At 33.9% G+C, this 25,839-nt stretch overlaps 2 protein-coding genes across 2 annotated transcripts in view; one reads left to right on the forward strand and one right to left on the reverse strand.

The window, feature by feature from the left end:
* Positions 1-1,572: 1,572 nt before the first annotated feature.
* mcoln3b (mucolipin TRP cation channel 3b) lies at positions 1,573-16,953 on the forward strand. Its single transcript, XM_079400578.1, has 14 exons — positions 1,573-1,773; positions 3,375-3,592; positions 3,697-3,864; positions 4,652-4,805; positions 4,909-4,987; positions 5,112-5,208; positions 6,198-6,297; positions 7,734-7,846; positions 9,940-10,089; positions 11,061-11,162; positions 12,394-12,516; positions 13,711-13,917; positions 14,783-14,922; positions 15,304-16,953. The coding sequence occupies exons 2-14, from the start codon at positions 3,377-3,379 to the stop codon at positions 15,332-15,334; spliced, it is 1,680 nt and encodes a 559-aa protein (XP_079256704.1). The 5' UTR covers positions 1,573-1,773; positions 3,375-3,376; the 3' UTR covers positions 15,335-16,953.
* Positions 16,954-17,213: 260 nt separating this feature from the next.
* LOC306859222 (broad substrate specificity ATP-binding cassette transporter ABCG2-like) overlaps positions 17,214-25,839 on the reverse strand; it is a 29,608-nt gene continuing 20,982 nt past the window's right edge. The window contains exons 9-16 of the mRNA XM_079400137.1: positions 23,775-24,025; positions 22,893-22,975; positions 22,559-22,648; positions 20,453-20,577; positions 20,210-20,364; positions 18,891-18,980; positions 18,603-18,676; positions 17,214-17,809 (exon numbers count right to left, since the gene is read on the reverse strand). Coding sequence (XP_079256263.1) covers positions 17,659-17,809; positions 18,603-18,676; positions 18,891-18,980; positions 20,210-20,364; positions 20,453-20,577; positions 22,559-22,648; positions 22,893-22,975; positions 23,775-24,025 — 1,019 coding nt within the window. The 3' untranslated portion in view covers positions 17,214-17,658. The remainder of the gene's footprint in view (positions 17,810-18,602; positions 18,677-18,890; positions 18,981-20,209; positions 20,365-20,452; positions 20,578-22,558; positions 22,649-22,892; positions 22,976-23,774; positions 24,026-25,839) is intronic.

The following is a 25,839-nucleotide window of genomic DNA, read 5'->3' on the forward strand; positions in this document are numbered from 1 at the left end:
GGAAAAAATAGATAATGTAGTATATTTGGAATCAAACCCAAAAAATATACATGGGCGACATTTGGTGTTGAAAAGTAATATGACAAAAAATATGAATCTTGCAGTCTTTTAAAATGTGTAACTTTAATCCGTAATATTTATATTTAAATTATTAACATGATTGAAAAGTCGCAGATTACTAGATTATTTTAAAAAAATCAACCCATACATTAATTATAAACTACTGTAAAATTATTAAACACGAAGCTGAATTAAAAGTCCTAACTTTTCAAAAAAGGTAATGACTTCAATAACTTCAATAACTGTCTGGTTCAGCTCAGCTACCAAATCTGACCTCAGAAGACTACAGAGGGTAGTCCGGACTGCTGATTGAATCATTGGTACAACCCTCCCCACTCTCCAAGAACTGTACTCATCCAGAGCGAGCAAAAGGGCTGGTAAAATCACTCTGGACTCCTCACATCCAGCACACTCCCTCTTTGAACTGTTACCATCTGGTCGACGCTACAGAGCTCTGAGCACCAGAACGACCAGACACAGGAACAGTTTCTTCCCTCAGGCAATCCATCTCATGAACAGTTAAATGTTCTCCCCACTGTGCAATAAAACGTGCAATACCAAATTATCCATACTTATATTATACATATGTTTTTGATTGAATATATCATACATCTATCCACATTCCCTTGCATAATTTGTATATAGCACATCTGTACAATACAATATTCTGATTGTTTGAGTATCCGGAGGAGCTGGACACATTCATATCAAATTGTGTTGCTGAACAAGGCTTGAAAGTCCATGTCATGTTTCTGTGAATAATCTAACAAGGCCAGGAATCTCTCTATGTACTTAATGTATGTCTGTGTACTGCATTTCAAGAATCATTCAGCTGTTCATTTATGATAGCTGGAACATATCTCTTATAGAACATATATTTTTTTTGTTAAATAATAAATATGAAAATACCAAAAGAAGCAAGGGATGTCTGTTTATTCATCTTTAAATATGTGGAGGACCTGGACACACTTCATATGAAGTTTTGTTGATGAACAAGGCCTGAATGTCACGGTCATGTTACTCGTTATAATCTATCAAAGCAAGCAATCTCTATTTAGCATATGTATGTGCAGACTACTGCATATGAAGAACTGTCAATAATACTATCATTCAGATGTTAACAATTGATGATAAGTGGAACACATCTTTAGAAAATTAAATGACAATTATAAATTATAACAATGTGTTTTACAATAACAAAATATAATTGTACCCTTTAAATTTGATAAATCTAAAAGGTGTCTTAGGTAGTTTAAAATCGATAGTAATAAATGATAATTTATCTCATTACATATATGAATAAGGTAAGGTGTAGAGTTTTTTTTAAAAATTAAAATTAGCCTAATTTAATCAATCAATGCAAGTGTTTTACAGGCTGTTGTGATGAGAAATCAGCTCAACATTAGACATATTAAACATATTAGATTTAAGTTCTGTGGGCGGGGTTGGATGTCCACCGCAGGCTGCAGCGAGCCCTACCTGCCCGCACACGCAGTCCTCGCTTAGCCCCGCCCCCTTCACCTGCTCACTGTCAGCACAGAGCGCGTCTGATGCACAACGCGGCAGTTTTCAGGTGAAATGCGCTTTAATTCGGATTGACTTCTTGTTTTTGTGGACTTTATGGAAGTCATTTGGGATTAAAGACACACATGTGCTCTACTTATGCCAACTTAAGATCCTGCTTGAGAACTAATTGAAGATTTTGACCTGCTGGTGAGTTACTGATGTGTGTTTCATTACTGCTGTTATGATTTTATTAAGCTTTCTGACTAAATTGCATTGGACAACTGCTTTAGGTTTGGGTTTTGCAGGTGATGTTTGATTATAAAACACATCAGATGCTCTTTAAATAAGAAAACCCCCATGTTTTTCTTGAGAAACTGGCATCAGAAGGTGTGTTGTAGTTTGTGATGGAGTCACGTGTGAGTCATGTGATTGAACACAATTACAGTCAGGAATGTGGGTCAATTCATCAGATGACATCTGATCTGGATTCAGTCCATCAGCCTTTGAGAAGTGGAAGAGCCACATTGCTGCACGTCTTTGATTTCTCTATTAATACTGTCAGGAGCTTCTCTCTTCACAGAAACGATGGCTTAGTAGAAACAAATCCAAGTACAACCACTACATGAATATGGGCGTGAAGTTTTAGTAACATTTTATGAAACTGATATAACAGATTTTCTCTTTTAAAGATTGCTGTGAATACAACTAGCTAGATTTGTATATGCTGATATATAATGGAAGAAAAATACAGGCTAAATATTGGTTGTTTCCTGCATGAATGAATATTTGCATCCTGATTTTCAAGGGTATTTTTACTTTATGAGAGTTTTCTTTTGTAAACATTTAAAAATAGACATAATGCCAGATGCATTGTGTTTAACCACATGTAACAGCATAAAAACATTTATGCTATTACCTATAAAACATATAAAGTATAGTTTATGAAAATAATACAGAACATTTCATCATTTATTTTTTGATATTTGTCAGATATATTTTCATGAAACATAAATATAACATTTAATAATAAGTAAATATAATAAATATAACATGGATCAGAAAAGTTAATCAAAGTTGTCCTAAGACAAAGGTGCATTTTGGTTTTAGGACAACTTTGATGAAAGGTTTTGATTCACTTCCAATGTTGACTAGTATGTGTATATATATATATATATATATATATATATATATATATATATATATATATATATATATAATGTGTATGTGTGAGGAATTGATTTTCAAAGGCTTTTGTATTACTGAACTTTTTTTCTTACCACATATAAAATGAAGATTATGAATTTATGCCAAAATACTTGTGGAATCAGTTCATTGAAATAAATTCTCATTCTGGACAATTATGGCTGTTTAATGGCCTATAAAGGCAAAAAAAAAAAAAAAGACCTATAAAATGAAAATAAAAAGAACTATAAAAGAAAATTCAATACAAAAGCTGCTGTAAATAATGCCCAAAATATCAAGGTAAATGATCTTCTAGAATACATAACTTAAGACACAAAAGTCATGAAATAGACCTCTAATAAAATAATTTTAAATATATTTAAAAATAAACGATAGATGAATACACTTCAGGGCTGCTGAGAATAGTATTTTAGTATAACTGATACACTATGCACGTGTGTGTGTGTATATATATAAAACACTGATCCATCCTCACTCCAATCTTAGAGTCTAAGCATACAAACAACTTTGCATTTTATCATAGTTTCCTCAGGTAAGAATATATCTCCTAAACTAATAAATGTAAATGATAGGTTTTAATGCAGATGGTTGTGTTGGTTTTTCAGACATGGACGACTCCAGTGAGGCCTATTTATACATAAACGATCCCAACGGCAACAGAGCCGTCCACTGGTCCGAATCCCATGCTCACCTGGAACAGGAGAAGTTCAGGAGGAAGCTTAAGTATTTCTTCATGAACCCCTGCGACAAGTACAAAGCTCGTGGAAGAAAACCCTGGAAACTGATACTGCAGATCATCAAAATCGCTGTGGTCACCATACAGGTATCACGACAGGAGGAGGAATTACTGTACAGCCAGAAATGTTGGTCTAAACAGAATAAATTGGTGAAAGCTCTCTCTTTTTGTGTGTGTGTGTGTGTGTGTAGCTAGTGTTGTTTGGTCTCAGTAATCAGATGGTGGTTCAGTTTAAGGAGGAGAATCTGATGGCCTTTAGGCATCTGTTCCTGAAGAGCTTCACTGACAGCAGCACCGACACTGACGCCGTTTACACACAGCATGATGTTTACACACACATCGCCTACACCGTGAAGCAGGTGAGTGTTCTTTCTTCTGAAACTCATGGCTTCCTCGTACTTGGTAGAAGAGTAACCAGCCACAAAATATAATTCACATATAATTTGCAGAAGTGTATTTTAAATTGCATTCCATATATAACCAATTATATCTAAAAGTACACAAAGTATTTGATTAAATTGCACAGATAGGATTAGAAGTTGTATATAAATATTTAAATTTACAATACACAAAAGATGCATGCATTTAAAAAATTATATATACACATTTTTTAATGCACAAAAATGTGAAATTATATTTTATACTGCAAAAACAGCTATTTATGTTTTATATGTAACTTCGAAAAATAATTTTTTACATTGTGCATGTCATACCTAAATGTTTTTATTAAATCGTGCACTGAAAATGTAAAATGTATATTAATATTTATATTTAAAAGTGAACAAAAGATGCAAAAATCTATATAAATACTTGCATGTAAAAGTGCAAAAACATGCTAAATGTATTTTAAATGTCATGCTATATAAATGGTTATATTTAAAAGTGCACAAATTATATGTAAAAATTGCACAAAAGATGCAAAAATGTTTATAAATATTTATATTCAAAGGTGCACAAAAGTGTATATTAAATGGCATATTATAGAGTATATAAATTATACATATCATGCCATTTTTATCGTGTGTAAATCCTTATATACATATATGTAGATATTTAATGTCAAGACTAAAGATGTGCATCTTTAAACTGGCCTTTCAAAGTTTCTTAAAAAAAACAGTTCAGACAAGGTACTATTTTGCCTCACAGTTTCTGATGTTGCCAAGCATAACGGTGGGCAACCATCAATATGAGAAGGAAGGTGATGTTTACACTCCGCTCACCATCTGCCAGCAGTTCTACCGCAACGGCAGCATCTCACCAGCCAACGAGACCTTTCACATTGATGCTCAGGTGGATGAAGGTGACGGACGTGTGTCATGATGAGTCCATGCTCAGAAAAACTTGGCTTTGCAGTGGCTCTGCATATGTAGCTGCACATCTGATCTTGTGTTGGTTTCTTTCAGAGTGTTTGCGGATTTACCCAGTACCTCCCTTCTCAACTTTAACAACAAACCCGCTGAACTTTACTCTGCACTTTGAGAGGTGTGTCCTATATAGATGTTGTATGACACAAATAGTAACCAAGCAATGTAAATATTGCACGTAACATTGTAGAGAGACCTTTACTGTATTTTGTTGAATCAGTTTGTGTGTTTGTGTTCTTCAGGTTATTGAAGGTGACTGTAAATTTCACTCTGAAAGCCATTAACCTGGAGACGGTTGAGTATCACGAGCTTCCGGACTGTTACGTCTTCAACATTATGGTATGCCACATGACCTTTCAGTGCATTATGGGTCATCTATGACATTCGTTTCCATTTCCTCTTATATTTTTAAACCTATGAGTGGGGTGAAAAGGGAAGGATTCTCAGCTGGAAAAGTTTGCAGGTTTTTTCCCTGGCTGAACACATGATCATCACCCTTTTATGACTTGACCGGTCAAACGTTTGGAATCATTACAATTTTGTAATGTTTTTCAAAGAAGTCTCTTCAAGGCTGCATTTATTTGATCAATATTGTAAAAATTGAGAACTATTATTAAAATATAAAATAGCTGTTTTCTAAGTGAATATGTGTTAAACTGTAATTTATTTCTGTGATCAGAGCTGCATTTTCAGCATCATTCCTCCAGTCTTCAGTGTCACATGATCTTCAGAAATCATTCTAATATACTGATTTACTGCTCAAGAAACATTTCTGATTATTATCAATGTTGAAAACCGTTGTGCTGCACAATATTTTTGTGGAAATGATGAAACGTTTTATTTTTCAGGATTCGCAGATTAATAGAAAGTTCAAAAGAACAGCATTTATTTGAAATAGAAATACGTTGTAACATTATAAATGTCTTTACAGTCACTTTCAATCTATTTAATGCATCCTTGATAAATAAATGTTTATTTTATTCTTGAGTAGCAGATTAGAATGAATGATTTCTGAAGGATCATGTGACACTGAAGACTGGAGTAATGATGCTGAAAATACAGCTGTGCATCACAGAAATAAATTGCATTTTAATATATATTCACACGGAAAACAGTTATTTAAATTGTTATAATATTTCACAATATTACTGTTTTACTGTATTTTTGATTAAAAAAAAAATTGCAGCCTTGGTGAGCAGAAGAGACTTAGACACATCAAACCTTGCAGACCCCAAGCATCTGCCTGGTAGTGAAGATAAAGTGACAGGCAAAAGTCAAAGATAAAGCTATAAATTATATATAATTTTACATTTTATTTCCATGAGCAGATCACATTTGACAACAAGGCCCACAGCGGTAGAATCACGATCGACCTGGACAATGGCGTGCACATCTATGAATGCAGAGACTGGAGCGTGACTGGTGCATGTGAGCATTTCTCATGAGTCTCCACTGTTTACAAATCCCTCTAAGAGTCATTTCTGTTGTGCAAAACCCTTAATCTTTTACTTTTGATTTATGAGTATGTGTGTTGTCATTTAAGGAAGTATTTCTATGAACCGTTCTATATCAGACTTGCAGAAATCTGCTTTGGCAAAGATGCTTCTGCTTTAATAATCATGACTTGATTTACACAAACAGGATGGAAAGACTTAAAGAGCTTGTGTTTTAATGTGACAAAAATGAACATTCGCTCCATCCGAACAAGTGTAATGTAAAATGAATTTGATCATGATTAGATATCTGACTAACAGCATTGTGATCATAAGGCAAGACAGCACAGGTGAATAGTGTAAAAAAATTAACTAATAAATATAATCTACTTCTCCAGCTGATTGATTACTTGAAGAATTGCAAAAAAATTAAATAAATAAATACAAGTTTTCTGAAATGTTTAAATAAATGTGCAAATGAGGCATTATCTTAATAAATTTACGCTAAATTGCATAAACTTCCAGAAGATTAATCTGAACATAGGTTAAAGCCAGGTTCAAAATTCTTGTTTGATTTGTTGACATATTAGAGTTAAAGGTTTTTACAGAACGGAATTTGGATTTCTCTTTTTATCACTCCATAAATAAGAAAATACTCTCAAGAGCCAGAAAAATATATTTTCGCAATGTTCTTAGGAATAAAATATTATATAAATCAATGTGAATGATATATAAACAAACCCCTCAGTAAAAACCTTTAGAGTATCGATAGGAATAAAACTGCTAAGTTTGGTGAATGTAAGTGCTGCTGAAGGGGAGAAAAAACCTTTAAAGATATGTATTGTAATTGAAATCTACAAAGGCAAAGAGATAAAGTGTAAAAATAAAACCAGGTGAATGATACATGAACAAACCCTTCAGTAAAACCCTTCAGAATATAGATATGAATAAAACTGCTAAGTTTGGTGTTTAGAAGTGTTGCTGAAGTGGAGAAACAAACTTTTAAAGATATGAATTGTAATTGAAGTGTACAATTACAATTCTGAGGATAGATAAAGCGCAATAAAATAAGCACTTATTCATTTAGACAAAAATGTATATTTAGGATGCTTTCTTTCCACTAGTCTAAAAGAAGACACGTTATGAAATGTCTGTGGCTCAGTAGTAGAGCATTGCGTTAGCAGCGCAAAAGGTTGTGGGTTCAATTCACAGGGAAAACACATACTGATAAAAATATAGACTGATTGAACTAGTTGCTTGCGTCTGCTAAAATGCATAAAAATGTAAATATGAAAAGCCAGTAGTCCAACATGCTATAACTGACCAGTGCATGAAAAAAAAGGTTCTCCTTGAAGTGTTATCTTATAAAACATTCACTGATAATTAAAAAATAAATATATATATATATATAATTTTTTTTTTTGTCTGTAGCCCCGAGGAACATGTACATGCTGGTTCTGTTTGACGTGATGGTCATTCTGATTCTCGTGCTGTCGCTGCTGCTCTGCATGCGCTCGGTCAAAGCTGGAGTTCAGCTGCAGTTTGTGAGTTTGTGTGCTGTGCTCGTTCATTCAATGCTGTTTGTGCAATTATTTAGATGGAAAAATCTTTTCACTGTTTCACACAAAAAACCTGCTGGAATGTCTGAGCTGCTGTTTTCAGTACAATGAACCTCCTAGACTCATCCGCTGCCTTTGATGCTGTTGATCACGCATTGCTTTTATTTAGATTACAATCCAATGTGGGGATAAAAGGCTCGGTCCTTAACTGGTTTAAGTCTTTTCTGAGAGACACTTCCTCTGCTGCCCCGCTCATATCTGGACTTCCCCAGGGCTCTATCTTGTCACCTTCACTCTTCTCCCTCTATTTGCTTGTTTTAGGCTCGATTTTGAGAAAGTTTGGAGTATCGTTCCATTTTTATGCAGATGATAGTCAGATCTTCCTGCCGATAAAAAGAAATTACCCTTTTTTTCTTTACTTACTCTTCTGTCCTGCCTTGATGAGGTCAAACTCTGGCTATTTAATAACTTTTTAGCTCTCAATGACTCGAAGACTGAGATTATAAATTTTGGTCCATCTGATAAAGCTGAGTTTGATAATTCCGTCCTGGGCAATTTGTCTGTTTTTAATTCAAGCTGTGTATGCAATCTTGGTGTCCTCATTGATAGTTGCCAAACATTAGATAAACATGTATCCTCTGTCGTTGCCTCTAGTTTCTTTCAACTTCGTTCACTCTCCAAAATAAAACATTTTTTGTCTGAAAAGTCTCGTGAGAATTATCCACGCTTTTATAGCTTCGCATTTGGATTATTGCAATTCTCTATTTTATGGTATCTCCAAAGCTCAGGTAGCTCGACTTCAATTGGTTCAAAATGCTGCAGCTAAATTTCTCAAAAATGGTCATATTTTGCGAGCCCTCCATTGGCTCCCAGTCCACTTCAGGATCGATTAATTTTCTTTTATTTGTGTTTAAATGTCTACATATTCTTGCTCCAAAATACCTGTCTGATTTACTATAACCCTCCTAGAAGTTTAAGATCTAGCAACCTTAACTTATTGACAATCCCTTGCTCGAGGCTGAAACGCAGAGGGGACCAAGCCTTTTCGGTGGTGGGTCCTCGATTGTGGAATAGTTTGCCTGTACAACTTAGAATGGCCTCCTCTTTATCAGTTTTCAAATCTCTCCTTAAAACTCATTTGTTTTCCTTAGCCTTCAACATGTGTTAATTTGTGGATTTTTCATTTCTGTTTCAAATTGTGTGCGCCCATGTTATATTGAGCAGCCCATTTTATTTTGGATTTTATATTGGATTTATTATTGTCCTCATGTACAGCGCTTTGGTCAGCCTCTAGGCTGTTTCGAAAGTGCTTAAAAAATATCTAAACTTAATGAAAGTGGACAGTGATTTATATGGTCAAGTTCCAAAACAAGCCATACAAGTTTATATTCGAAGTCCTCTGAAGGCATGTGATGTTTTCTGTGAGTAGCTTTGAATATAAGGCACACTGGAAAAATATTTTTTAGACTATGTATTTGAGTTGCATATAGAGTTTCCATGCATTTGGGTTACAGTTTTAACATAAACTAATAAATTGAATGTGATTCATGTTTGTCAGTCATACATAAATGAAACAGGTCAGATTTCTCTAATAGTACTAATAAACTGTATGTGTTTTAAATACACAATAACCAGCTTTATATATTTATCATCACTAAATCCAATGTTTAAATCATTTTGAGTAATTAAATATTGCTTGTTCCACAACTAGTCATGTTTTAACATTGTTCATACTTGTTAACTAAATAAATATAAATGTTGTGATAATGCATTTGTGATTTAGAAAATCTGATTATTAAAAAAAAAAAATCTAAGTGATGAAAATAGTTAAAATAAACAATGCTGTTTCTTTGAGTGCAGAAATATGACCTGTTTTATGTATGACTGACAAATATGCATCACATTAAGTTTAATATTTTTTTGTGTTAAAATGTATAATCCAAATGGATGAAAATTTTATATGCAATTATAAAACATAAATCTTATTTTGTTTGAGTTGTATGGAAAACTTTGATGCTTTCATTTGTATGCAATCAATCAGAATTCCGACAGTAATAACTTGTCGCTCTGTTCTGCAGGAATATACAGAATTCTTCTGCATTAATTATGGCAAACGTGTGTCCTTCTCTGACCGCATGGAGTTCATTAACGGCTGGTACATCCTCATCATCGTTAGTGACGTTCTGACCATCTCAGGCTCTCTGCTGAAGATCATCATCCAGCTGAAGGTGCGAGTCAAATCAGCAGATAATTGCTGTGTAAAAGTGTGGAATATCACAGGACTGTAATATATGAATTATTATCTTTATTGACAACATACTTTAGTTAAATAAACGTGTCTAAACATGTAGACACAATGTCTGTTAGTGCCCTCTGTTGGTGATTTATCTGTGTATGTACAGTTTGGAGTCTATAAGATTTTTTTTATGTTTTTGAAAGAAGTCTCTTCTGCTCACCGAGGCTGCATTTATTTGATCAAAAATACAGTAAAAATTTAAATATTATTTCAATATAAAATAGCTGTTTTCTATGTGAATATGTGTTAAACTGTAATTTATTTCTGTGATGCACAGCTGTATTTTCAGCATCATTACTCCAGTCTTCAGAAATCATTCTAATATAATGATTTGCTGCTCAAGAAACATTTCTGATTATCATCAATATTGAAAATACTGGCCAATATTTTTGTGGAAACCGTGATGCATTTTATTTTTCAGGATTCACAGATGAATAGAAAGTTTGAAATTGAAATCATCTGAGACAGTATAAAGGTCTTTCTTGCCACTTTTGATAAGTTTAATGTGTTCTTGCTAAATAAAAACATTTTTCACAAGTAATCTTACTGACCCCAAATTTTGACTGTATTTTTGATCACATAAATGCAGCCCTGGTGAGAAGAAGAGACTTCTTTCAAAAACATTAAAAGATCTTATAGACCCCAAATGTTTGAACGGTAGTGTATGCATGTGATATTAATTTCATATAGCATATTTATAAAATACATTTTTGTTGTAAATGTTAAAATCAAATAGACATTAAGTAATAGACAGTATTTGAATGTAATACATGAGCAGTCTGCAGATTTGCTAATGCCATCAGTCCTGATATGGCTGATTTTAGTTCGGTGAAAAGACTCTTTTACGGTGTTTATGTCAGTTGTGGGGTAATGAGCGTTGGCTCTGTCTCTGTGGTCTCTCAGGCAGTGGCGAGTTACGATCTGTGCAGTATCCTGCTGGGCACCGGCACCATGCTCGTCTGGATCGGCGTCTTGCGCTACATGGGATACTTCAAAAAATACAACGTATGACAATGCTCTCAGTAATCACATCGGACTGACCTGAGTCCAGCAGGAGAGAACGTGTTAGACATGCTCTGGTTTGGCCGTTTCTGCAGCAATACCGCTGACATCCATCATTTGATTGAGTATTTATATTATTAAGAAAAATGTGAGATTGAAGAAAATGTGAACACGGCATAACTCAGCAGCAGATGTTCACATCACATCTGAATTACTGTAATTGTTTTTTTAGTACCAACAATGTGTAGTTTTTTGTCAAACTGCTAATTAAGTTATAAACTTAGTAAGTTGGTAGTTTTTGAACTAGTAGTTAATAGGTTTTTCGACTTTTTTTACGTTGTGATGTCTTCAAAAACAAGCAAAATGGCAGGATTTAAAAAATGTAGAGGTAGTTAATTAGTTAAATCTGCACAAATCACCTATATATATATATATATATATATATATATATATATATATATATATATATATATATATATATATATATATATATATATGCATGTTGTTGTGTGTATGAGCTTATAAAGTTAAATAGTTTATATTTTTTATAGTTTAGAATTTTTTTGTTTTGATATAAAAATGAAATTATTATTCTTATTACTTTATATTATTTACATTTTAATATTTAGTTTTAGCCATAGAAATGAATTATTTCTGTCCATTTCTCAATACTGCAATGGATTCCTGCATTTGTTTCTTAAGCAAAAGCAGATGTCGTTTTTTTGAGGGTTTCTGTAGTCATGAATCAGAGCAGAAAGTCTTAAATTGCCATAGATGTGGCATTAATACCTATACTGAGGAAAAAGAAAATCTCCCTCCGTGTTTTGGTGAACATCCTTAAATCAAGAGACTTGAGACTCAAAATGAAGATTAATTAATGTTTTAAAAAGTAATTACTGTTTTCAGAGAAAATTAAGTTAGCAAATATTTGTCAACAGGGAATGAAAAGTTGTATTTGAATTAAGTTGATTTTTCTGAACCCCATTGGCAGAGATTTGTTCTTATTTTAAAGAAAATTTAGATCAGTTGCACAGAAAATATGACTCTTCATTTTGTTTCTCAAGTAAATTTGTTGATTGAAGAATCTTTAGACATTTCACTTGAAAATAAGACAAAAATACTGAGAAAGAACAGCAGTTTTTTTTGTTGGGTGAGTGTGAAGTGCTTGTTTGAGTGTTTGCTCCCTCTCTTGACCGTAACGAGTAACCGGCTGTGTTTTATTTCCTCTGCTCAGATTCTCATCATCACTCTGCGAGCGGCGTTACCGAATGTCATCCGCTTCACCTGCTGTGCTGCCATGATTTACCTCGGCTACTGTTTCTGTGGATGGATCGTACTGGGACCCTACCACACCAAGGCACGTCACCACACTTCACCACACCATTATAGTAGTCATGCTGCTAATTAATTAACTAATTAACAAATAAATAAATATTTATTTAATTTTATTTGTTTGCTTATTTGATTTTTATTTATTTACTTGCACATTAAAATGCATTAAAATGTGCACAATGAAAATAATTGTTTAAACTGTGAAATTTATTTATTTGATTTTTTTTTTTTTTTTTTGTATTTAATTTGGAATTGCAAATTTATATCTCACAAAGCAGAGAAAGAAAAAAAATTGTTTAAAGATATAAACTTAAATGCAAGAAATAAAGTTGCAAGTCAGAGGAAAAAAAGTCTGAATTGCAAGATATAAACGTAGAATTGTGAGTAAAAAAAATAAATAATTGATATTTTTATCCCATGGCAGAAATGGCATTAGCAAATAATTTGGGAAAAAAGTAATAAAGAAAAAAATCTTAACTTGTTAGTGTGTGTGTGTGTGTGCGCAATATATAGCGTGTGTGTATATATATATATATATATATATATATATATATATATATATATATATATATATATATATATATATATATACATATACACACATACACACTCACACACATGTTGGTTTTTGTGGTTTATGGGGACTCTCCATAGGCGTAATGGTTTTTATACTGTACAATCTGTATGTGCTATTGCCCTACACCAACCCTACACCTAAACTTAGCCCTCACAGGAGACTTTGTGCATTTTTAGATTTTCAAAAAAACACCATTTAGTAAGTTTTTTTAAGCCTTTTGAATTACGGGGACATAGGCAGTGTCCTCATAAACCACCTTCATATTGTAATACCTCTGTCATACCCATGTCATTATACAAATTTGTGTCCTCATAAACCACATAAACATGCACACACACACACACACACACACGTGTGTATATATAATTAAAAAAAGGGCCCAAATTACTAAAACTTTAAATGACCAAAAAACAGAACCTGTAAAAATGAAAGATAATTCAAAATATTTCTAAGTAGTATAACACTATACAATATGGATACAATATAGTATATTATTATATAATAATGAATGCTAAAATGACACCGACCCATCTTTTTTTCATTTGTGATGTAAAGAGTTAAGAGGTAAATAATGTACATCAATTACTGTGTGAAATACGAAATGCATGACTTCCTCAGCTGTATGTTTGTGTTGTCCATCAGTTCCGGACGCTGAACGTTGTTTCTGAGAGTCTGTTTTCCCTCATCAACGGCGACGACATGTTCGCCACCTTCAAGAACATGCAGCAGAAGAGTGAGGTGGTGTGGCTCTTCAGCCGCCTGTATCTCTACACGTTTGTGTCTCTGTTCATCTACATGGTCCTCAGTCTGTTCATCACGCTCATCACCGACACGTACGACACCATCAAGGTGAGCGAGGAGAGAAACACACGTCACACTCGCTCGTGTTTTACTGAAACCTGTTTATGAGATACGATCAAAGTTTATTGAGCTTGCTCGACTGAAGTGTTGAAAGATTTTTGAAGCTGTAAATTAAAGCATGTACGTCTTTCAGCGTCAAAATATCATGTTTAATAAAATTTGTTGCTGCTGCTTTTTAATGAATTGTGAAATTTACTAGCAATTGGTAAGTGAGAGTTGTTTCAAACAGGGTTTCTGCACGTTTGGTGAAGGTCAACATTTGAAGAGGATCACGACCTTTCATCAAAGATGTCCTAAAACCTAAAACCAAAATGTGTTCTTGTCTTTTTGATGATCACAAATGTTGAGTACTGTAATGTGTTTTTAGAGACATTTTTTTAAACTGAAGCGAATGCAATACATCAGTATATTCTCTAAATGTAAATATGTAAGAGGAAACACAGAGTTGTATAGCAACACTTCAAAGTTTAAGAGTCCAACCTCCAAGCAATTTGCATTAATTTTATATAAAATTGAGATTTATTACATTTTGCGGTGTGATATACTTGTCATTTGTAGAAATGTCTAAAATGTAATTTAAAAGTAAAAAAAACAATGTAATTGAAAGGGCAAATAATTATTTTATTCCCCATTGACAGATATTTGTTGATGTTTTTAGCACAAATCAGCTAAATGCGTTACTTGTTTCCAAGACATTTTGCATTTGCATCTGATGTAAGGATGTTTAAATATTTGGATATCAGAGTAAGATATTTTTTGCAATGCATGCAGTTTAGAATGCCATGAGCGATTGTAAACAGTAAAATGATGAGTGAAGTGTGAGTGAGGATGATTGTGTGTCTCTGTGTCTCAGCATCAGCAGCTGGATGGGGAGCCCCTGTCGGATCTGCAGGCGTTCATCATACAGTGTAAAGATCCTCCAGAATCGGGCCGCTTCAGTGTGGATGAGAGCAGTGGCGGCGCTGGATGTGTGATGTGCTGCTGCTCACGCAGGTCAGCAAACCGGACATTAACACACATCATGAATGCATTAGTTATATGCAAGAAGTGTTTCTCATGAGTGATCAGTGTGTGAATATAATTTGTAGCTGCAAATTGAAGTAGATATGTTTTGATTTGGGGATAGGAAGGGCAAAATTAGCCATTTACTTTCAATCTGTATATATTGTTTGTTTGGTTTTTGTAGTCTGATAATTGCAAATATGAATATGATATGTGGGAAAATGTAGCTCTTATGTGTTTCTAAAGTTAAAAGAAAAAAAAATCTATCTACTGATGTATTCATTAATTGTCTGTCTGTCTTTATATATTATGCTGTGCTGTAATTCTTTTGCTTTTATGTTTTAATGTCATGTTGGTGTGTTTGTGCTGCAGGACACACGGCTCTGATGAGGACACAGACTGATTTGGACGCTGACATGGAGTCTCGTGTGATTTGTGATGAGTGTCATGTAAGTTTGGATTGAAAGTGAGAATATGTGTATGTTAGGAGATGGTGTATATAAATATACAAAAGAGAAACCGCAGAGTACATCACATCTTCTTTCCTAAATGCCTTTATCAGCATATAGAGTATTTTGTATTTATAAGTAGTTTGTTGACATGCAATTATAAGTAGAAGTTGTACTAGTGGGCAAAGCAATAGTTGTTTAAAGGAGGAGACCTGTTTGAAAACAGTTATTTCCTACTGAATTCACATATCACCTTGTAACATCCAGCTGTTTGTTTTCTATTGAAATGTATTTGAAGTTGGTCTTACTGTTATCAATGTATTATATGAGTGTTATATTGTCATGTTTAGATAAAAGCACATTTTGTTTGATGTAGTCGTGTTTTATTGTTGAGCTCCAGACTTGAGAGGAATACACTGTACAGTAAGTAGTTTATAGTAGCAGCATGCTGGAATGAGACCAAGTGATTGAAATGTGACCAAACTACCTGTTTACGTTATAGACATTGTGGCAATTACTTAAAGGGGAAAATAAGTAGACGAGTAAGGTTTAAGGCTAGTGTAAGTAATGCAGCTGAGTGTTTATAGGCCCTTTTAAGGCCGACGTCACAGTTACGTCACAGAGCTAGCTGGAGGCAAAACAAAGAGAAAACTGGAGGCGGCCAATTCAAAACAGGACCTAAATACATTGCAGATATGCTCACTGAATGTAAACCTAACAGACCACTCAGATCATTAGGATAGAGTCAGTTAGAAATACCAAGGGTTCACACAAAACAAGGGGAGTCTGCTTTTAGCTATTACGCCGCCCACAGTTGGAATCAGTTTTCTGAAGAGATCTGGGGCCTCATTTATAAAATGTTGCACAGAAACCATCCTAAATTTGATCTTACGAGATATGCGTACATGCGATTCATAAAATGAACGTACAAACAGAAATAGCATGTATGAGTCTCTTTCAGATGTGAAATCTATGAATCGCAAATGATCTTGAGCTTGCACGCAATTGACTGGTTTCAGCTCTCTGCCTTGTAAACGACTCCTAATTAATATCATTCACATACAAAAGATCACCAATCATCATAATTTAGAACAGCGAGCTGCAAGAACAGCTTATATTTGAAAAAACCTGCAATACTCCGGCAATAAAAAGTGCGTACGCATGTCTGCTCAGACCATGACATGATGCTAAGCACTTTTCAACGTCAAAGACCATCTTTATAAATATGAACGTTGGTGTGGATTTAAGCATACGCACACTCTAAGATCAAATCTGAGCGTGCGCACGCTTTATAAATGATAGATGTGCTAAAACATTAGCCACATTTAAATCCAGACTCAAAACTCATGTGTTTAGCTGTGCATTTATTGTGCTATGTCCAAACTGATTCCACTGTATTTTATGTATAACCATGCTCTATTTTTACCTGTTTTAAATTCATTTAAAAAAAAAATTTAATTCCTTGTTTTATTGTTGAGATTATTTTTTATGATTATTTTACTTTTATGTAAAGCACTTTGAATTACCATTGTGTACAAAATGTGCTCTATAAATAAACTTGCCTTGAAAAGTCAACACACTTGGAGTTGCATCGGTCTCGGGTTGTAAACTCACACTCACCAATTAAGTCAACATAAGACACCTATTATGAAGTAAATAATAAAACAAGAACAATAACCTTTATCAAATACATATATGTAAATAATATAAATATCATTGAAATATTTTAATATTATATTTGTAAGTTGGTTTAACTGGTTGAATGCAGGTGTGTTTATAATGATGAGAATCATAGGAACTGAAAATTAAATGAAGAGCGGATTTGTTTTAAATGACATTGGCAGAAATAATCAGAACATTTTTTATTAAACGTTGCTGTCCTAAAAAATTACAAAAGTATTTTCTATTAACAAAATATATTATTGAAACTTACAAAAATATCCACAGTAAACAAACCCAACTAAAAGCTGTCAAACTGGAGTAACTCCATATTGCCATATTTACTGTATTACTGTACTGTACTGTATTTACTGTACTGTAAAAAAAGAAATATTTTGAACATAAAAAAATTAATTTCTTATACAAATCTTTGGTGTGAAAAGTTGAGAACAATAAACCTGAGCAGAGTCAATGTTTCACATGATTTGTGTCTGCAGCATGATTGGATTTATGTTTATGATTTCCTTCATATGATGATAGTTTGAGTGGGAAACAATGTAATATCTATAGGATTTAGTGCATCTTGTTGGAGTGTGTGAGAAAGAATATGAGCTTATGTTTAGGTGAATTTCCTGATGAAGCGCAGCTTGAGGTAAGCGATGATGAGGAAGATGAGGGTCATGATTCCCAGAGCCAAATGATTCTGCCACAAACCCCATGTTGAGTAATCAATGCCCTGTTCGCTCAGAAAGTCCTCACCTGTCGAACAGCTGCAATGGGAAACAATGAGAAGATTTTTAAAAAGTAGTCACTGCATGTTGGATTTCTACACTAGCTACATTTATGCAATCAAATAATCCGTTACTAATCAGATTGATGGCTGAAAAGCCTTCATGTAAACACATTAATCAATCCGACTGAGCTCGATCCCAATGAACTTTCGATCAGATTAGAAGGGGTTGTGTATATCTATTCTAATACGATCGAGAGCACATGTGAACACTGAAACTGGAAATTACTGTGCATCTGCAATGCTCTTTAAAACAAAGAAAACAGCAATGGCAGGGAAATAGTGTGTGCAGATATGCAGGAAACATGTGTACGCTTAATGCATAATGATGCATTTAAAATTAATGGCCAAACAGATGTTTATAAAATTTCACGTTGTTGCAGATGAAATATAACACAGATAACATTAAATAAATATATTTTTACCAGGTTAAATGTTGATTATTAGTAATTCAAACCCCTCTCCACTTGACCATCGGTCGTGGACATCTGCCGTGTTTGAGGTTTTTTTAAACACTTTTCGTGTAGTAGTTTTCATGTAGTTCTGACACGAATCCTTCACCAAAGCGCAATGGATTGTGGGCAATATTAGCCATTAGAGCGTGCACGGACACACACTTCAGATATCTACCTGAAATAGTAGACCTAACCAAGTGTTAGCCTTCCAAGTAACACATTTTAGTTCATTAACCTTTCTTTTATTTCATGTCACATTTTTGTGATGATTTTACTTTCAGTTGATTGTTTATTAGCCACATGCAGATTTATACTCACACTTGTGTTTCTATACCGCTCACATTCTTTAGGTCACAGAAACCGAGTCCGGTGAACTCATTGATTTCCAAAGCCTGGAAGAACATTCATCAGCATAAGCCACAAATACACATTGTTATCTGTTCTGCATTTAACAAAACAGACAGTCCAAGTTATTCTAAGTATCAAGATTATTATACTTCACTAAAACCATAAAGACTAAACAACTAACAAATATATAAATCACATATAACATTAATCTCAATAAGTGGACTTCAGGAGAAGAACTTGATTCAGATAAAGACTCACAGCGAGAGCGTAACGAGGAATACTGAGATACTTCAACCAGTTCAACCAATTAGCCACACTGGGGAGATTCACCAGCAGCCCTGAGAAGATCTGAACACATGCAGAAATAACGCTAAATATTACAGAAAACACTAGACAGCAATGCTTTTATGAACTAGATCAGCTCAAACATTGAATCATGCTTTAACAACTACATAATAAATATTAACATACAATTATATACAAATTTACATATAAAATATAGCAGCTATAAGGGGCCAAGCAGAGGCAGAATGAGCAGCAAACATGGCAGGGAGCATAAGACCAAATGCTACAATCAGACATCTTAAGGTGATTTTTCTCAAACTGGCAGAAAAATCAGGAATTCAAACATTAGTGATATGATTTAATGGTTTATCTCTTTTGACCAATAGGTGTCGCTGTTAACACATTGATGTGGTGTGGTCAGTGTGTACTTAAGTGTTAAGTTTGTAGGCCAAAGACTTGAAGAGATACAGCCTCAGATGCAGTTTGGCATCATGACATCAAATTTGTTGATGTGGTAAACTAAAACCGCTTCATCTGTCAACTTCTCAAAAATGTCAAATTTCTACCCGCAAGGAGGCACTGTCACAAAACATTTTGAGTACCTCCAGGGCATGATCCCAAAGACATACACCAAGCATTGAAATGATACACCAATGCATTTGTAAAATACAGCAATTTTCTGTCATCTGTCTACACACACACACACACACACACACATACACACACACACACATACACACACATACATGCATATGTGTTTATATATTGTTTTAAATTACATATTCATTAATAAATATGTGTGAGCACTCTGTTTTCATCTGTGTGTTTAAAATCTTTTTTATATAATTTTATATTTTTTTACATAGAGAATTTTATATATTTTTATTATATAAATTATATCTTACAAATTATATCATTATTATAAATTACATATAATTTAATATATTACTATTTTTAATTATTTATATAATTCTATATTATTTACATTTATGTTTATATCCTTTTTTCTGTAACTTATACATACATTATATATATATATATATATATAGAGAGAGTGAGAGAGTGTATGTTCGCTATTATTATTATTATTTAAATTATGATGCTTTTTAATTGTTTCAATTTCTTGTTTTACTGAATAAATCTAACTTTGAAATTAACTCACTAATATCCTTTAAAATTTCCATTTTAAAATATTTAACATTAGTTTGGTGAGAGAGAGATTAAACTGAAATAATTCATATTGCTTTATTATTCATGTTTAAACATTTATGTGTGTGTGTGTGTTTCTTTACCATCATAAAGACAAAGCTGATGGTCAGGAAGATGTTAGCGATGGCCACCACCGTCTGATCAGCAGAGATGGCCAGAGTCAAAGACGTGGCTGTGTACGACACCAGAATGATGGAGAACAAGAAGATGAAGAACGCCTCGACCGATGCCTTCAGTCCTGCACAGAAAACACAAACACATCAAACCAGATGTCTGATATCATACGAACATGAATGACGTGATGATGAAGGCGATGTGTGTCTGACCGATCATAAAGTACGCCACGCAGCTGAAGATGATGGCTGGGATGGTGCGCAGAGTTAGGATCTCAGACAGGATCTTGGACAGGAAGTACACTGACACTCTGTAGTATCCGCTGATGTACTCGTGCCTGAGGACACACCCACCATAACAACATCAATCAATCAAACAATCAAACATAACTGCATAGAAAATACCAAATTCACCAAACATTCTTTAGAATTAAATTATACTTATTTTATTCTTATTTTCTTACTTTGGAAAAAAGTTAAGAATATTTTGTATTCCCAAAAATTTACTTTTCAAAACAAAACTTAAGAATTTAAATTCTTGAAATGAATCCTTGAAACCTGTTGCTCTTTAGCCATTTTTGACTTCATCAGAATTGTACGAAGCTTGCTATGTGAACACAAAAAACCCCAAAAACGAATTCATGGACATGATTTTAAAAAGGTTACATGGTCCTGAAACGGTCAAAAATCATCACACTACAGGGGACAGACCGGGAAGCTAATTTCATCTAGTGGAAACATTTGGTATTGCGCCTAAAATTCTTACAGAAAGCTCAATTTTTGCAACATCAACAACAAATTTGGAGCACAATTTCAGATTTATGGCTTTGATTTCCCTGGTACTGTTCACATTCAAAACTGACTGAATTGGAAACGAATGGGATTGTACTGCGCACAAACAAAATCCTAATAATGTGCATTCTTTGAGATATCGACCTCAAATTTGGAGCACAACTTTATGGCTTTGATTAAAACGCAGTTTTAGATTGAAACATGTTTTGGAAAATACACATTTTATATAGATTTTGTATTTTTGTGCACTTTTAAAACAATACACTTAAACTTAAATTTTTTGTTTTTTTAAATTTCACTTTTTTAACTTTTAAAAAGTTAAGTTTTTAAAAGTTAAATTGAAGTGACACCAATAAGTGTAGTAAACAGTGATCAATCAGGATTATGTATGATGTGACTTCTTGGCAACTTCAAAAGTTAGTACCAACTCTACAAAATCAGTCAAATACAGGAAAAAATTAAGATATTCTTAAGAGCATATTTAAAAACTTCTTGAGAAATATCATTTGCTATACACACACACACACACACACACACGCTGTTATTCTGTTTTAAATGTGATATGAAAACATTTAATCTTATGAATAATAACCCACTCAAATTGAATAATAGTAGTTGTACCTTCTCAGTTATTTCATTCTTTGTTTTTATTTTGATATATTTTATATTTTATTATTTTTAACTGTAAATAATTACAAAATGAACACAATAATATCCTATAATAAAACCTTAATACAAATAATAATACATTCATATTAATCTACAACCAGAGTTCATGAAAATACATTTTGTTTTCAATTAAAAATGTTTATTTTATTATTATTATTATTATTTATTAATTATATATTAATTAATTAATTTCATTTTTACAATATATCTAAATAAAACGTATTTATTTAATTAATATTTTATTTATTTATCTGTATGTCAGGAATTATATTTCACTAAAACCATTGAAAAATGTTGTTATTTAAATACACAATAATAATAATAAAAAATTTTTTTTCAAAATAACCAACAATTCTATTAATACAACTGTACTTTAGAATACATCAAAACAGATATATTTACTAATAATTCTACTAATAACAATTAAAAAACCTTTACCTAAATAACCTTTTCAACCAACTTGATAATCACACTAAACCAGAATTATATGCAGAGACATTTTTAATTTATTTTAATAAATTGTAAACATAAACAAGCTTCAGTTACAATGTTAATGCAATCTCTGATCGCGAGCAGTTGCTGCATGCACGCAAAAGGGTGCAATGACTTTTCTATGTGCGCTATTTGTTCTGATTTTACTTTCCCATGCTTCTCCAGTTAACTATCCATTAACGGTTTAAATAAATAAGTTTGTTAAGAAAACTGAGGGGGCACAAATTCTTTTTGAGGGACCAACATTTGTAACATTTTACAATAAGGTTCCATTAGTTAATGTTAGCAAATGTATTAAAGTGTTAGTTAATTATTGTGAAGTGTTACCCAAATAATGCATTTTGAGTGTTTACTTGAAACCCTTACACAAACAGTTTCCTCTCTGTGATGAAGAGTTCAGCTGAGGAAACGGAGCTGAAGCACTGATTGGTGGTGATGAAGAAAAGTGCGCCAATCCTGAAACACACACACACACACTACTGTTAGTGGAAAACCAATTGGAGTTTTTCCAAATTTTTCAAAATATATCAGATGTACATGAAGTACCAAATTGTTATTCAGAAAATGATATTTGAAAACACCAGGGATGAAGAGACACAGCTTCTGTTCATCAGATCTGAACACTGAATCACTCTAATTCAAGTGGACATGATTCTTCTCACAGAAATACTGACTGAACTGGATCAATGTATTTTCATACCTGTTCTGAATGCCGCTTGAATTCCCCTCCACTCCAAAAAATATGACCCCAACAACCAGAGCCAGGAAAATGATCACCCCGATCTAGAGAAGCAATCTCAGATTAATATAGAAATACTAACATCACCCTAAATCAAAACTTCATCACTATTTTTTAAAATTTACATATAGATATATATTTTCTTTTCACATATATTTTGACAAAACAAAAAGATAACCACTGAAATATTTTCAGTGTTGCTCAAGTTTATATCACCAGCAAATTCACCTGAAATATATTGTGAATATTCAATGAATCAAACAGAATTCATATTAATCTATGAGAAGAGTTGACGAAAATGTAATAACTCATAAAAATAATAATGTAAAAATAACAAATCATTTTGAAATGAAAACAATTAAAATAAAGCACCTATTTAAAAAGACTAAATATGTTATGCTTACGTGCATGGGTTATTATATTTAACTAAAACAATAAAAAACCTGTTACTTAACATAATAAAATACATAAAATTAAAAATTAAATTATTTTACTTAAAATATTAAAAAAGGGATTATTTTAAGTTTTATTTAGTTTAACTTGCTGTATAAAAATAAATTTAAAATGAAATAAACAATTTTAAGTATTATAGATAATATAGGCAAAATAATAAAATTGACAAACAAAAAAAATAAAAATTGTATCAAAAATTAAAATTAAAAAATTAAAAACTAATTTTAAATAATAATGAAACCTATACTAGTATCTCAATGATACTAAAATAACATTATGTTGTGTGTTATTAAATTACTGAAATATCTTAAAATCTCAGAGGAACATCAATTAAATATTTAAAGCTGATAGAAACCTTTGTGAATGCCTGATATAGATGGTGGTGCTGACCTGAGCGAATGAGGTCTGTGGGTTCAGCATGAGGTTCCTGAAGGTTCTCTTGAGGACCCAGTTGAACTGGTGGCAGAAGGACGTGCTGTAGGTGATGGTTCTGGATTTTGTCCGTTTGCTGTAGTCCTGGCCCTGAACAATTCGCTCCAGCTCGCTTTTAGTCTGTTTGTAGCTGGCACTGTTCTTGTATTCCTCCACCAAACGGTCCTCGATGCCCTTCAGAGACGAACTCAGCTGCTCCTCGTCCAGGTCTAACACACGCAAACACATTTATGATAATTTTTACAAACACAAAACGTCTCGGGTTACATGCGTAACCCAGGTTCCCTGAATAGGGAACAAGAGGCTGTGTAGCAATGATGGGAGGTGCCCCTTGGGAGGTGCCGATCTGAAACCTGTATCAAATCACGCCAATTTATTGGCCAATGGCATGGGTGTCTCCTTAGTGACGCTACTTCACTCACCTATTAATAGTGAGTGCACCATCAATTCCTCAGATTCTTTACCGAAGAAGCCTCTTCGGCAGTGCAAGGAGCTTGACAGCGCCTCGTTCCCTATTCAGGAAACGTGGGTTACACATGCGTTCCCTTTCATAGGTTCACACAACGCTGTGTAACGATGCCATAACGCAATGTAAGCAAAAGTGTCTATCCCCAGGCGTGCCAGGTGTGACTGGGTAAGCAAAGGGAGCACCGAGTCGAGTCCTGTGATGCAAAGAGCCTCTGCCTCACCGAAAAGATTCCAAATCTCATGCCTGTTCAGTGTGTGACTACAAACCTTCCTGGTGGTTTATGTGAGACAACACCTCCATATGAGTCTTTACTGTTGAATGCAATTGTCTCTCCTTATACTCTACAGTGTATATGTGGCTGCTGATCCTTTATAGAAGCATTAAAAATGAAACATAAAATAAAATTATATATAGGCTACAGAAAGCAACGAGAGCAAATCCAGCTTGACCCCCAAGAAAGTGGTTCTCTGGGAAGGAATTGAGATGCTCTTCTGAGAGCATAGTGGCTGACAATGATGAAGATCTACTTCATGAGGAGAACAAACGACAATAAGAAATAGAAAATAGAAAAAAGAAAATAAGACAATAAGTCCTGTTTGTAATATCCCAGGGGGTTGCTCCACCATAGAAGTCAACTCCGAGAACCATGTCTAGAATGGGGCCATCAACAAGAGTCTCAGAAGCAAAGGGGGCACTGATCAAGTCCTGCAATGCAAAGAGGTGCACCTCTGCCTTGCTGAAAGGATTCCAAACCTGAGTCACAGCCTGGAGCCAGAATCCATTCCCCTGACCTGAGTTACAATCTCGACAGAAAGTCTGCTGCGAGGTTCAAAGCACCCAGTAAATGAACTGTTCTAAGTGAAAGGACACTGCCTTGAGCCCAGAGGAGACGACGCACATGTCTGTTCAGGGTGTGCGACCGCAAACCTCCCTGGTGGTTTATGTGAGACACCACCGCCATATGAGCCTTTACTGTAAAATGCAATTGTCTCTCCTTAAAGCACTCCTTAAAGCGAGAGTTAGAGACTCGGACTTGTAACCCTGCGGATTCGAGTCTCGAGTCCGGCAGGAAATGTCGGTGGGGGAGTGAATAACCAGCACTCTCTTCCACCTTCAACACCACGACTGAGGTGAGACCCTTGAGCAAAGCACCGAATTCCCAATTGCTCCCCGGGTGCCACAGCAATATGACTGGCCACTGCTCCGGGTGTGTGTTCACAGTGTGTTTGAGTTCACTACTGTGTGTGTGTGCACTTGAATGGGTTAAATGCAGAGCACAAATTGTGAGTATGGGTCACCATACTTGGCCACACATCACTTCACTTAAACAATGCAGTGTGTATGTGGCCGTTGATTCTTTAAAGAAACAATTACAAAAAAAAATTACCAGCTAAGAAGTTCAGCACTTTTAGAGTTTCATCCCTCTATCTGATGTGAGCATAAGTATTGGAGCAGTTGCCTCACAGGTCTTTCTAAGTGATCAGCTGTGTCCTGTTGCATTAATTCTTCAAATTTTAAAAGCAGGGAATGTCTCGTATCAGTTATATCCATTAC

The sequence above is a fragment of the Barbus barbus genome, assembly GCF_936440315.1.
Source record: "Barbus barbus genome assembly, chromosome: 40".
Lineage (NCBI taxonomy): Eukaryota > Metazoa > Chordata > Actinopteri > Cypriniformes > Cyprinidae > Barbus > Barbus barbus.